This window comes from Hylaeus volcanicus, chromosome 7, assembly GCF_026283585.1.
Source record: "Hylaeus volcanicus isolate JK05 chromosome 7, UHH_iyHylVolc1.0_haploid, whole genome shotgun sequence".
Classification (NCBI taxonomy): Eukaryota; Metazoa; Arthropoda; class Insecta; order Hymenoptera; family Colletidae; genus Hylaeus; species Hylaeus volcanicus.
Genome location: NC_071982.1, coordinates 6,046,533 through 6,058,143, shown reverse-complemented (window position 1 = coordinate 6,058,143; position 11,611 = coordinate 6,046,533). Strand labels below are relative to the sequence as shown.

The following is an 11,611-nucleotide window of genomic DNA, read 5'->3' as shown; positions in this document are numbered from 1 at the left end:
TCTCTCTCTCTCTCTCTCTCTCTCTCTCTCTCTCTCTCTCTCTCTCTCTCTCTCTCTGGCGTGTATATTCTCCGAAATACTACTGTTAATTGGACATATACATTCCATTTGTTCGATTTTACTAGCGCTAAAATGAGAAAGCGTGTTATCCTCTGTCATTCTCCAAAGCACAACACTCTTGCCCGAGCGATCACTTTATAGTTTGCCGCTACACCGAACCCCCTTTTTTTATCTACGGGTTCTCCTCCTCGTCACGCTCAGGAATAAAGTCGAGCCGAATAGCACACCTGTTTCGAAATAAACAGCTCGCCGGTCCCGACCGAGCTGTCGCAAAGTAATCAAAGCTATCCTTCTAGCCTTAAATACTAATCTTATATAAACATTTGCTATCAGTGCCCAGCGTTTATACCTTTCCCTTTCAAGGTCCCGCAGTCTCTCCCTATCGAATTGTCAAGATAATCAAAGCTATCTAGCTTTTGTTCTAGCTTCTTTCATCCACCTCTCTATCTTGTCCAAACAAAGTTCTCAACATCCTTAGACCTCGCAACCGCACACAACGATTTCAACCACTATTCATCATCCTCGACGCAGCACCGGCGTCCTCGATGCTCGACGGAGCGCGTCGATCTTCTCGCAGAAGGCGACTAGTTGATTAATGCGGGTTATAAATACGAAAGGCGATCAGCATTACGGTAATCGATTCCACGAGTTTCCGCGAAGCGATCGCGGATGCCTCGACGAGCTCGATCGTGATAATTTACACGGGATATCGGAGTGATCTAATTTTGGCCGTTGGCAGACGGCCGCATCGCGTTCGATTATGAGCTCCCGAGCCCCCAGGTTCCCACCGAGTGTGTAATTAACCGATGACGTCCGGTGGATGTCCTGTTGTTGCATCGACGGGAGTCACCGCGGTTGTTTTCATCGAGGTCTTCGCGGAACGATCGATCCTTTGGAACTGGGACGTAAAACTCGGGGCACGTACGTTGGATTCCGAATTGCTGAGCTTGATAGATATTGTTGTCTAACTGAAAGTTCGTTTATTTTCTCAAGAGCATTACACAGCGATGAACCTATCCACCCACCATCATCTGCTGTTGATAACTACGCGTTGAGGCCACCTAAGAGAAGGGATTAAGTTTCCTAGAATGTTTGGTTAATTCAGAGAATTTAACCCACCCACTTTCACTAGCGAATGTATACACGACCCGGATTAATGACACTTTTACGCGCCGCTTGTTTATTATGTCTCTCTGTTTTAAGAGGCAGAATGTGTCCGTTAAATTGCCGACGTTTATGGTGCTGGAAGCATCGTAAAGCGAAGACGTACTCTCATTCACTCCACGGAGTGAACCCTTCAGTTTTGGAGCACTCTGTACCTTCGAGCTTCTCTGAAACTCTCGAAGTCTCAAGAAAGCGAGCAATGCGTAATTCAATTTTCTTTTTGGTGTCGTTTGTTTTCATCCTTGTTCCGAAGGTGGCGCTCACCTTCGCGGAACCATATATTTTGGCTCCAGATGCCTTCGAAGCCCCCAGGCGGTTGCAGAAGTACGTCGATAGATGTACTACGAGCCCTTCCTTGAAACACAGAGCAACCTTTGCCTCCCTTCGTCTACTTAATCCTCGCCTCGTGTCTCCCGAGACTATCTTCAGGTTTGGTCCAAGCTGCTTGACTTTTTCTAACGGAGTCGCGTACACGTACGACCATCGCCTCCAGGCGGTTGTTCCATCGACAGGATGACGAACGTTCCGTGTAGTCGCTGGTTACTTCCAGGGCTCGTAAATTGCGGGCTATTTCCTGTCTCGATGCTCGCGGAGACGTCCGGTTTCCTGCTAGACCACGAGTTCCAGGATCGGACATCATATCTTGGAGGTCCTCTGACGTTTCCAGCCTCGTGAAGACATACCGTTAGTTAAAAATTCTCTATCGCGCAGGTCTAGACGCTCAGGTCCCTGTTAGGGTCCATTTGGGTGTCAGGTTTCAATCCCCATGGATAATAAGTGTCTGATAGGTGATGACACGGTTAGAGTAGAGGCCTCTAGGCCTAGAAAGTGACTCCTTTATTTGAAAATAATGCATTACTCAGATTTAGACCTCTAGTCTCCCCCCAGACGTGTCCCTTCAGATTTTAGGATTGAACCCTCACTCCTCACGGCCTCCAACTCCTCTGACAGGTGATGCAGTCACCAGAAGCGACGTTTTTGAGCCTAGGCACAACAGAGCCTTCTTTCGTGGGAGGTATTGTATTGTTTGGGTTGGTTGGAACTGCGAGGAACGAAGCTAGGGGCGACAGACACAGGCGTCGCCCGACGTCGTCGAAATAAGAGATCGTTGTTTATGGTTTCGAACAGCAGACAGGCTTCGAGGTATTCCTGCACGCGCTAGTTTTACGGCCACAAGAGCTCTGACACTAAATTATCGCCGTCGTGAGTGTACTGGGTGTCCCGGCGCGAAGTGTCAATGATTTGTTGACGGAACTCTAAACGAAACGTTGCGATTTTATTTTAGTCAAACTGATTTCATTGTTCTCCAAACTTTATTACTGTTGTTATTATTATCGAACGGTTTCGTTACATGCAAGGCAATAACTTAAATGATTCTCGTTGTACCGTTTATTTAACAACAAATAACTCAATAAATAACTATTGCAACAAGGTACGCAAAAAAATTCACGCGTGACCTTAGCAGGTACAACGATGAGCACTAAAAGTTTCATTTCAATCCACCGTGTAGTTTTCGTTAAAAAAAAAAAATATCAAAAAATCTACTCGAATAGTTTCCGTAAAATGTTTTAACACACGTTTCGAGATCACACTTTATCGAGGTATATTTTAAATGAATCACCCGGTAGACGAGATATGTATTCCCGGACACGGAGTTCCATAGAACGCTCGATGACGTCTCTGTGCATGACCACGTCAAAATATCCACTCGCATGCCTTTGAATAATTACCATCTCTGGTATTTTTAACCTCGAAGAGCTCATGCTCGGACGCACGACAGCGTCGTTCACGGAAAACGTTTGTAACGTGTCGCGACGCGAATCTTTCATTGAACATTTAACGTTTGGCGAGGCGTGAACGGAGACCCCAAGAAAGTGGAATCCATTTGTCTTCCTACTTCAACTGTTTGCACACCGAACATTGTTTCGATGGATTTGGGTTTTGGAAAGTTTGTCAATTAATGATTGGTTGCTTAGAGATTTTGAATAATAGCGAGCTTCACAATTTATTTATGGATAAATGATCAGCTGGTGAATAGATTGATGAGTAGGTATTTCATTTGGAAATACTATTTGAGGGGAAAATTTACTCTTGAGTAGCTACTTGCTTGGAAAATTCATTGGTAGCTAGGTAATCAGTCGGGGAATTAATTATTGACAACAACGCTGATTAAAAAATTGCTCCATTTCTATTCGACGTCCGAAATTCTAATCTGGACGAGAGTTTCCTATCGTCTTCGTCCCTAGCTTCGAGCGACAATTTCGTTATCGCGTGCTTTCGCGGGAAACAGATGCTATAAATTTATAAGCGAAACTCTCAACTCTCTATTATCCCCCAGCGCATTAAGCGGCCCCCGAAGTTCCAGGTGAATTCGAAATCGACCGCCGGCGTTATTATTTTCTGGCCTCCGCGCGAAATTATTTCGTCGCAGCGGGTGCTTTTCAGCGTCGAACTTGGAAATAAACTTTCTCGCCTAAATGCGCCGGAAATTCGAAGGGGAAGTCCAATGGGAAGTCCCTTTCAACCCCTTGTAAGCGCTGTGTTGCTGTTTCGAATTGACGGCGAGTGAATTATTTTGGCTTGGCGACCGTTCGAATTTCCAATGACGTGTCGCGACTTATAGGGAAGCCTGGGAACCACGTGCGGGGCCTTCGAAGTTTCACCCATTCCGTGGTTTGTGGGGATGGGTGGGTGGGTAATTCTGATTGTAAGTGGTGCTCCCGTCAAAGTGGAAAGCTGGTCGTTGGCTTTAGTTTGCGGTGTGGTTCGTTCTCGAGTAGCTGGTTAATTGGAAAATTCTGTAATATGATAGTGAGTAGCTGATCAATTGGAAAAGTTATCGAGGGGTAGGTTTACTTTAGAAAATACACCGATAAGTAGTAAGCTACTCAGATTAGTAGCTACTTGCTTTGGAGATTGATGAATTCATGAGTAACACGTCATCCGAAAAATTAATGAATCGATGACTAGTTAGCTACCCAGAAAATCGATTAGTTGACGAGTAGGTCACTCGGAAAATTCCCACGCAAGTACCTACCAGCTGGAAAATATTGATAAGAATGTAATTATTGAAAAAGTTTCCACCACGAAAATATTAACGAAGATCTATTTCATCGAAAAACTCACTCTATAATTACAACCGCACACAATTTTACAGTTAATATTCACCGATGCTCCCTGTTTTCGAAGGTCGACGAATTTCTAACAGTTTTCACCAATAGCGTCCTGACGCGTACCCACAGAAAAACATTCGTTTGTCCGTCTTGGAGTCGCAGTTTAAAAACGCGCGAAAACCGGTCCTCTCGACGCGGCCAGCCAGAGACAACGCGTTTTCACTGTTGGAGTGGTCGCTTTCGCGACTCGTAAAAGCCGCGCTGTTTTTACGCTTGACGCGAGCCCGAGCTTAAAAGACTGGCAAAAGGTTCACGTTGCCGCGAGCGCGATTCGTGTGCCGTTCGCGCCAGCGAGTTCGGTTTCCAAAAGGGCGCGAATTGAGACGGCCGTTTCGATGGGAGCGGAAACGGCATCCGTCGCGCGGAAAACGCGGCTTTGATGGGAAAAATTCTGTCGACTGTACGAGGAAAATTAACGCGGTTTCGAGGTCAGGATATTCTCGCCTGCTTTTGCGAGCAATTGCGCGACCTGAATTATTTTTGAAGATGATGATGTAGCGGGGCGCCGTGAACTGTGCACTAAATTCCAGCGACGCGGCTTTGGAGGCGAACGGTTGGGCTTTTGGAAAACATGCCAATTGATGCTTTGGTCTCGCGCGAAAATTTTGCTGGTTGGCTTTGAAGATTATTCGTGGGGTTACGTTTGGAAAATGTGGTGATATATAGTTACTCGTTGAGACTATACAACTACTGTACATGCTATCGCTCTTTTACGATCTGCTGTGATTTTGATCTTGGAAATTTCGAATCAAGCAATATTCCAGCAATAAGCAAGATTCCCTGTCTTGAACAGTGGTCAGTACATTTTTGGTCACTATGAATGATTGGATTAAATAGATGAAATGTGCAATAGAATTGCAAAGACGTAAACTTTGAAGGGGCAAGATTCCCTCACTTGAACAGTGGTCAGTACATTTTTGGTCACTATGAATGATTAACTGAAATAAATGAAACGTGCAATAGAATTGCAAAGACATAGACATCGGGCAAGATTTTAAAATTGTTGCCCCACCAGATATCTCGAAGAGAAAAAATATGCGACGTACGAGTTTGATAATAATAATCCGAGATTCGCAACGAGTGTGCAGTTCCAGCTAGTTGTTAGTCGATGACTAATCGCGTCAGCCGAAAAACCCATTCCCATTGTCGCTAAAATTAGTCACCGTTACAATATTATAACGTCTCTCCGCTCTTGGCAAGATTACAATCGTGCCTCTGTTCGGGACTACGAAGACCTTCAATTTACTAATTCAAGACTACGCGACGTTCCACCATGACAATTAACACGGAACCTAACCGAATTCCTCGCGTCTATCGCGACTACTTCCTTCCACATTCCTTCGACGAATACACCACGTTCGATTTTCGTGGACCATTATTATTCCCACGAAATAAAAACTCCAGGTCGCCAATTTTCATTTAAGGACTTAGAATCTTTTACTAATGAAACACCATTTCAATTACTCCCTCACCTTTGCAGAAGAAATTTACACAACGCACCCTGCCCTCCCTTCCCCGCGCACCTGATATTTCCCCACGAGCTTTCACACGCGTCGTTTACTCACTGTCTTGCATCCGTCGAATTTAAATCACTCGATCTTTCCCGCGGTTTTCGGAGCGGTTTGTAGCCTCTTCCGGCGTCTCGATGCCTCCTCTTCAGGAGCGGCGGTTCATTGTCGCGTTGTCAACCCGCGTTTCTGGCGATCGCGGCGCCGGATCGCTTTTCCCGGCGTATGCTAATTTTGCTAGTGCAGTCACGTGCTTTCGCAACGCGACTGCGAGCGCGACTCTCGGCGTTGCTTCGCCCGAAAGCTGGGCGCGTAATCTGATTTCGACGATGGTTTGCGAATTTTATTATCGCTTAATCCTTCGACGTCTAACGCCTCCAGTATTTTATTTGACATTTTTCCAAATAATCAAGGATTCAATCGTTGGGTTGGATTTATTCGTAAATCTTACGGTAGCAATTTCGTAGCAATTTTTAATTAGCCTGGTATATGCGAGCGATAATAAATTTATTTATTTATGAGCGGATCAGCTTGTTTGAACCACTATCGCCCATGAGTTAAATTCTCCTCGCTTATATTTATAATAAATAATTGGTAAGAAAATTGATCAAGATTGATCGTGCAATAATATGCTTGGAAATAAATTGCAAGTTGCAAAACGGGAATTCGTGGATCGACCCTCAACCCCCGATAGGAAGCTGGTCCAAACCGGTCGAGGGTTCTAATATCCAGGAAGAAGCGGTGCTCGCCGACACTTTTATCTCTTTCTCCTTTCGGCATTTCCACGAGAAATCATCCTCCTCCTCCTCCTCCTCCTCCTTCCCCCCGCCGTTCACGATCAAATGATATCTCTGTCGTCGAGAAAGGAAGAAGTCGCGTAGATTCTATCGACGAAAATCATATCCACCTGTGCTCGGTGGTCATTATCGCGTCCTCGTTTTTTCGCGAGCCAACGCCGAGAAGAGGGGGCTGGAGTGAGTGGAGGAGGGGAGTGCGGGGCGGCGAAAGGGCGGGGCGAGAGCGAAGCAGAGAGAATATTAAAAACTTTTTCCATAAAGCGTCTTCGCGAGGCAAGCACCGTTAGGCCGAGCATGAAAGCCAGTTTCTTGCACTTTCAAGCGTATCCCGCAGCTTTTCCGAATTAGTTCGGACGGTTTTCCGCGTTGCGGCCAGTTTCTTCTCTCGGGGAAAAACCGCCCGCGGGAAAAACGAGCCTAACCGACGGGGGTCTTTTGAGAGAAGAACGTGACATATATCCGAGATTCGTTAGAGGAAAAAGGTTACTTTTTTAGGAGGAGATGGCGGAGATTTTTTAATTATTCAACCGAAGGGTTAAAGTAGAATTGAAATTTCCGTGAGAGGAGAATTTCTGCTCCAACCGGACACGTTCAATTTTTTACATTCCTTTGAAGTATCGCTACCTCCTCCCATTCGATACCCGAAATCTCAGCGATAGAATATTCTGGAACGTACTCCCTTTTTCATCGTGCCTGCTTCTTCCCCTTTCTCTTCTGTGCATAGTGGCTGCCTCCGTCTGTCCATCTCTCCGCTGACGACTCTTGGTTCACATCCGATTCGGCGAGTCGTTCCAGCACGAGAGTCGTTAAACAAGCACTACGAGAGCTCAGAGTTCGCGTGAAGGATCCGCGAGATGGCGCGCCGATGCGCACCCGTCGCCGCTGACCATCGCCGCCCTAACAATGGAGCGATTCAACCACCTCCGAATCAATATTTACTTTCACCGAAAATAATATATTCGCTTCCCAGCTGACGATGTCACGTTTCAGAACACGTTGAACGCTCGCCGTTCCGCGTCCGACGAGTTTAAATTACGTGCGCGGGGGTTCCGTCGACGAACAGGGTCCGCGAGATGGCGCGGCTGTACGTCATCGCCGCCACGAATTCCACGGACGTGGAATATGCAGTTTCGTCTGATGGATCGGCGATCTCCCGCAACGTGCAACCCATTCATTTCGCTCGACGTCGAAACAGAGTTACTTAATGACGCCGCGTCCTTGCTCTAAATCTCTCCGCGCCTGGCGAACGGCGTCAGGGGCGAACGTCGCGCTATTAGTTCGTCTCAGTACCGAACCGCTGAGGGGTGTTTGCACTTTAACTTCTGGGAGAGTTTGCTCACTAGTTTCCGACTCGGAGTGCTAGCGTGGCTTGCTGATTCTTTTATTTTTCGATGTTGACAGTTGACGATTGAGACTGCAATCACCGCAAGAGGATTTCACGTGACTATGGAACTCTCGCAAGGCTTCTTATCTGTGCTGCGATCATCACAAATCGTCGAAGGACACCCTTGGGTATATTAAAATCGTTGCAACAGTCTTTTGCTAATGCTACAACCGCCACAAATGTCGTTGCCTCGCAGTAGATTCATCACAACTTGTCACAATCATCGCAAAGTAAATTTCGAACACTCGGGCAATAGAGAAGTCCCTCATCGACAGCAAAGTACGTCGCAACGATGACTTTCCCTGATCTGAACACGTTGTGACGCCGGGGCATGCCGATCGTTTTGAGTCGTCGGTGAAAACTAGTTGGTGGATGGCCACAACACCGCCGACGCCTGGCGTCCCTCTCCTTTCGAACCGCCGCCTTCTTTCTCGCCCGCGCGCGCGACTATTTAAATCTTTTGTAGTGGCTGGTGTGGCGTGCCGGGTCTCGCTTCGAGGAAGATTCTTTCGTCACGTGTACAGACGGAAATGTCGGAGGTGGCTCGGATGGATTCCTGGTGGGCGACGCCACGGGGGTCTTGGAACGAAACTGTTAGGGTGGTTCCTCGGCAGTCTGGATTATTCACGACGTTTTGGCATACTGCATCGCGTGGTCAGTTCCAGGATTTTGATCCTCCCGTTTGGAAGCTGTCATTATTGCGATGGAAACATCGCAATGTTTCTGGGTTATATCGCCATTTTTAGTTTGTGAAACCGTCACGCTTTGTATCGATCGCAATTTTTGTGTAACGAAACCGTCGCAATCGTGGGATCACAATAGTCACAAGGATCAGAAAGATTGCGACGAAAACATCGCAAGGTCTCGTGGCTGTATCAATTTTATTTTGTGAACCCATCACGATTCCTATGTAACGCAAACATCGTAATCGTGGGATCACAAGTAATCACAAAGTGTATTCCAATCGATATCGACTTTCCTGCGTCTCGTCACGTGCGCCAGGAAGATCGAAATGATTAACAAACGAGCAGTTCGATAAAACGTTTCGAGGGGAATATTTACCCGTGGAAGAGGATTGCTGAATGTTCTTCTTTCTTGTTCATCGCGACGCGGCGTGTTTTCTTCGCGCTGCAGCGTAATCTGTCAAGCGTTTTTAAATCGCCTGAAAATAATCCGACGTGACGCAAGCGGGCGTCTGGCTTTCGCGCGACGCCCGGAGAACCAGGCCCCACCCCGTTTAATCGCGCGAACACGATACAGGTGCGGATTGCCCCGAAGGATGGAGAGCCGAGCGAGGGGCTCGGATAAAAAAACCGGGTTAAGCCGCGTGCTCGAGCGTTTCAAGTGCTTCGAAAAAGTTTCGAGAGGTTCAATTATACGAACAGCTCGAAATAATTCGGCTGGCTTGGGGCTTTCTGCGAGCAGGCGAGGTGTCGGGGGGCGAGGCCAACGAAATAAGGAAGAGGGATGACGCCTGGGCGACCTTGAGCGGCCAGCTGACTTCGGACTTACTATAGTTTTTAAGAGAAATTTAATGTAACGACGATATTGTTTCAATGGCATCAACAGTGGAGTTGTTTGAAGATTTGCGACAAAGGTTCGAGTGTCCAGTAGCTGGACAAATTCTCATTTCGTTGAAACGTCTAGGTACTTTAATACGTCACTGCCCCCTTGCTACGTCTGTCAAAAGCTCGGGGAAAAAGCTCCGACCCGTGGCTAACGAAATGTTTTTGTTTTCGCTAGCTTTTCCGACGGGCTGATTTAATTATCTCGGTATTTCAGCGTCCGGGTTGATGAACGATCCATTCGATGGAAAATGGTGCCACGATTCCAGTCATTAACCATCGAACAATTACTAATTAATTAATGGGAGTAATTTTATTGGAGAAATTCCTTCTTGCAGGAAAATACGAAAAATATAGAATAAATGGAAAACAAAAAGTCTCTTAAAATTCAAGAGACTTCAAAAATTCTTCATATAACATCGCGAAGTGTTTGCTTTGACTTCGATCTTCTGTCGAAATTCATCGAGCTTTGAGGAACCTTAATAAATTATGCGCAACGTCAACATTTCAACCCTGTGTCGAAACTGCTTTTAGTTTCAAAATACATTTTCGTAGTCGAACGTTCTCTAAGAAATCACACGAGGGACATCTGCGGTTCCAATGCTTCGAAAGAGCAAACGATACACGCACGGGTGGGGGCCGTTGTGAAAACAAAGCTTTTCTTGGCATCGCGGACAAACAAATTTTAAGAAAATTACTCGATTCTCGGGTTTCTTCGACGTTGGAATAAAATTAAAAAATACTACACGCTAAACGATACTTAATCGCGAATTGATATTTCATTTTCGTGGTTCTAAATTGTTTGGAAAATAAAATCGGTTATCGATTATTTGACATTCCTAAGGACGAAAATATTGAACGCGTTTTAAAGCTTTCGTTACTGATGCTAGGTTGCCAACAGCATATATGCATTTGCACCGTGGATGTTTATTTACCTTCACATTTATGCATTACGCTCGACTCGATACGCTTCTTGTGTATAACTCTGCCGAAATGGAGACGTACTTCTTTATTCTTCAACATTTCTTTCACCTCTTTTTTAGGTCTGAATTTCAACCTCCTCGTGGAGGACATTTATTTCATTATTAATTAATTCAGAAAACATGAAGTTACTCAAATTATGTAAAGATTTGTTAGACAAGTGTTCAGATCAGGTCTAAAATATATTAAGAAAATGAGTCCCGCCTGCTCTAAACTAAAAACTAAAATTATCTTTGCCAAACTCCCCTTTCATTTAAAAAAAGACCATTCATACACATACGCACACACTTACCATCGATAAAATCTCCCCAGTTCGCCAAGAAACGTCACCAAATCCATCGCGAGAAATATTCACACCCCACTCGAAGAATCAAAAATTCATAAAACAATTCATAAAAGCTCCCGAATAAAAAATAGCTACGTTGAAGAAAAAGCTTCCCTTCGTAACCACCTGAAACTGTGCACCGATTCGACCTCGTTTAGACGACTCTAACTTTAGATCCTGTTTCAAAGGTTACGGACGGTTCAAAGTGGACGTTCACCCGTAAACTGACGAAGAAAGATATCGCGAAATTGGCGTGGCAAAGCTCGAATGACTGGAACTGGACGCGCAGGCGGTTGCCGGCTGGGCAAACTTGCCGCGTTTGGCCAAGTTTCGAAAATAGTTCGCCGCGAATTCGACGCGCGGATCTAGTGTACGATGTCTATTTGTGGTGGGAAGAACTGGCGTGCCAGGACTGCCACGCTCGCAGCCTTAAACTTCCTAGGGTCCGATTCATTTTCATATTTCTACTAGACGAATCCAGAAATAATATGTCGACTACTTGTCGATAGATCTGGTAGGGGAATCTTGTCAAACAGAGGTCAGTACAGTTTTGATCGCTGTGAATGATTGACTGACGTAAATGAAACGTGCAATAGAATTCCAAAGACATAGACATCGGGCAAGATTCCCTCACTTGAACAGTGGTCAGTGAAT

The 11,611-nt window shown here is 45.7% G+C and overlaps 1 protein-coding gene across 5 annotated transcripts in view; it reads right to left on the bottom strand.

The window, feature by feature from the left end:
* Nucleotides 1-11,611, bottom strand: part of LOC128879711 (uncharacterized) — a 30,354-nt gene that overhangs the window by 7,053 nt on the left and 11,690 nt on the right. The window contains exon 1 of one of the 5 annotated variants that reach the window (XM_054129116.1): nt 7,379-8,428. The exons of 3 other annotated variants lie outside the window; for them this stretch is intronic. In XM_054129116.1, the coding sequence (XP_053985091.1) occupies nt 7,379-7,424 (46 nt within the window). In that variant the 5' untranslated portion in view covers nt 7,425-8,428. Of the gene's footprint in view, nt 1-5,962; nt 6,108-7,378; nt 8,429-11,611 lie in introns of those variants that run through there. One more of the 5 variants, XM_054129117.1, reaches the window with a different exon arrangement.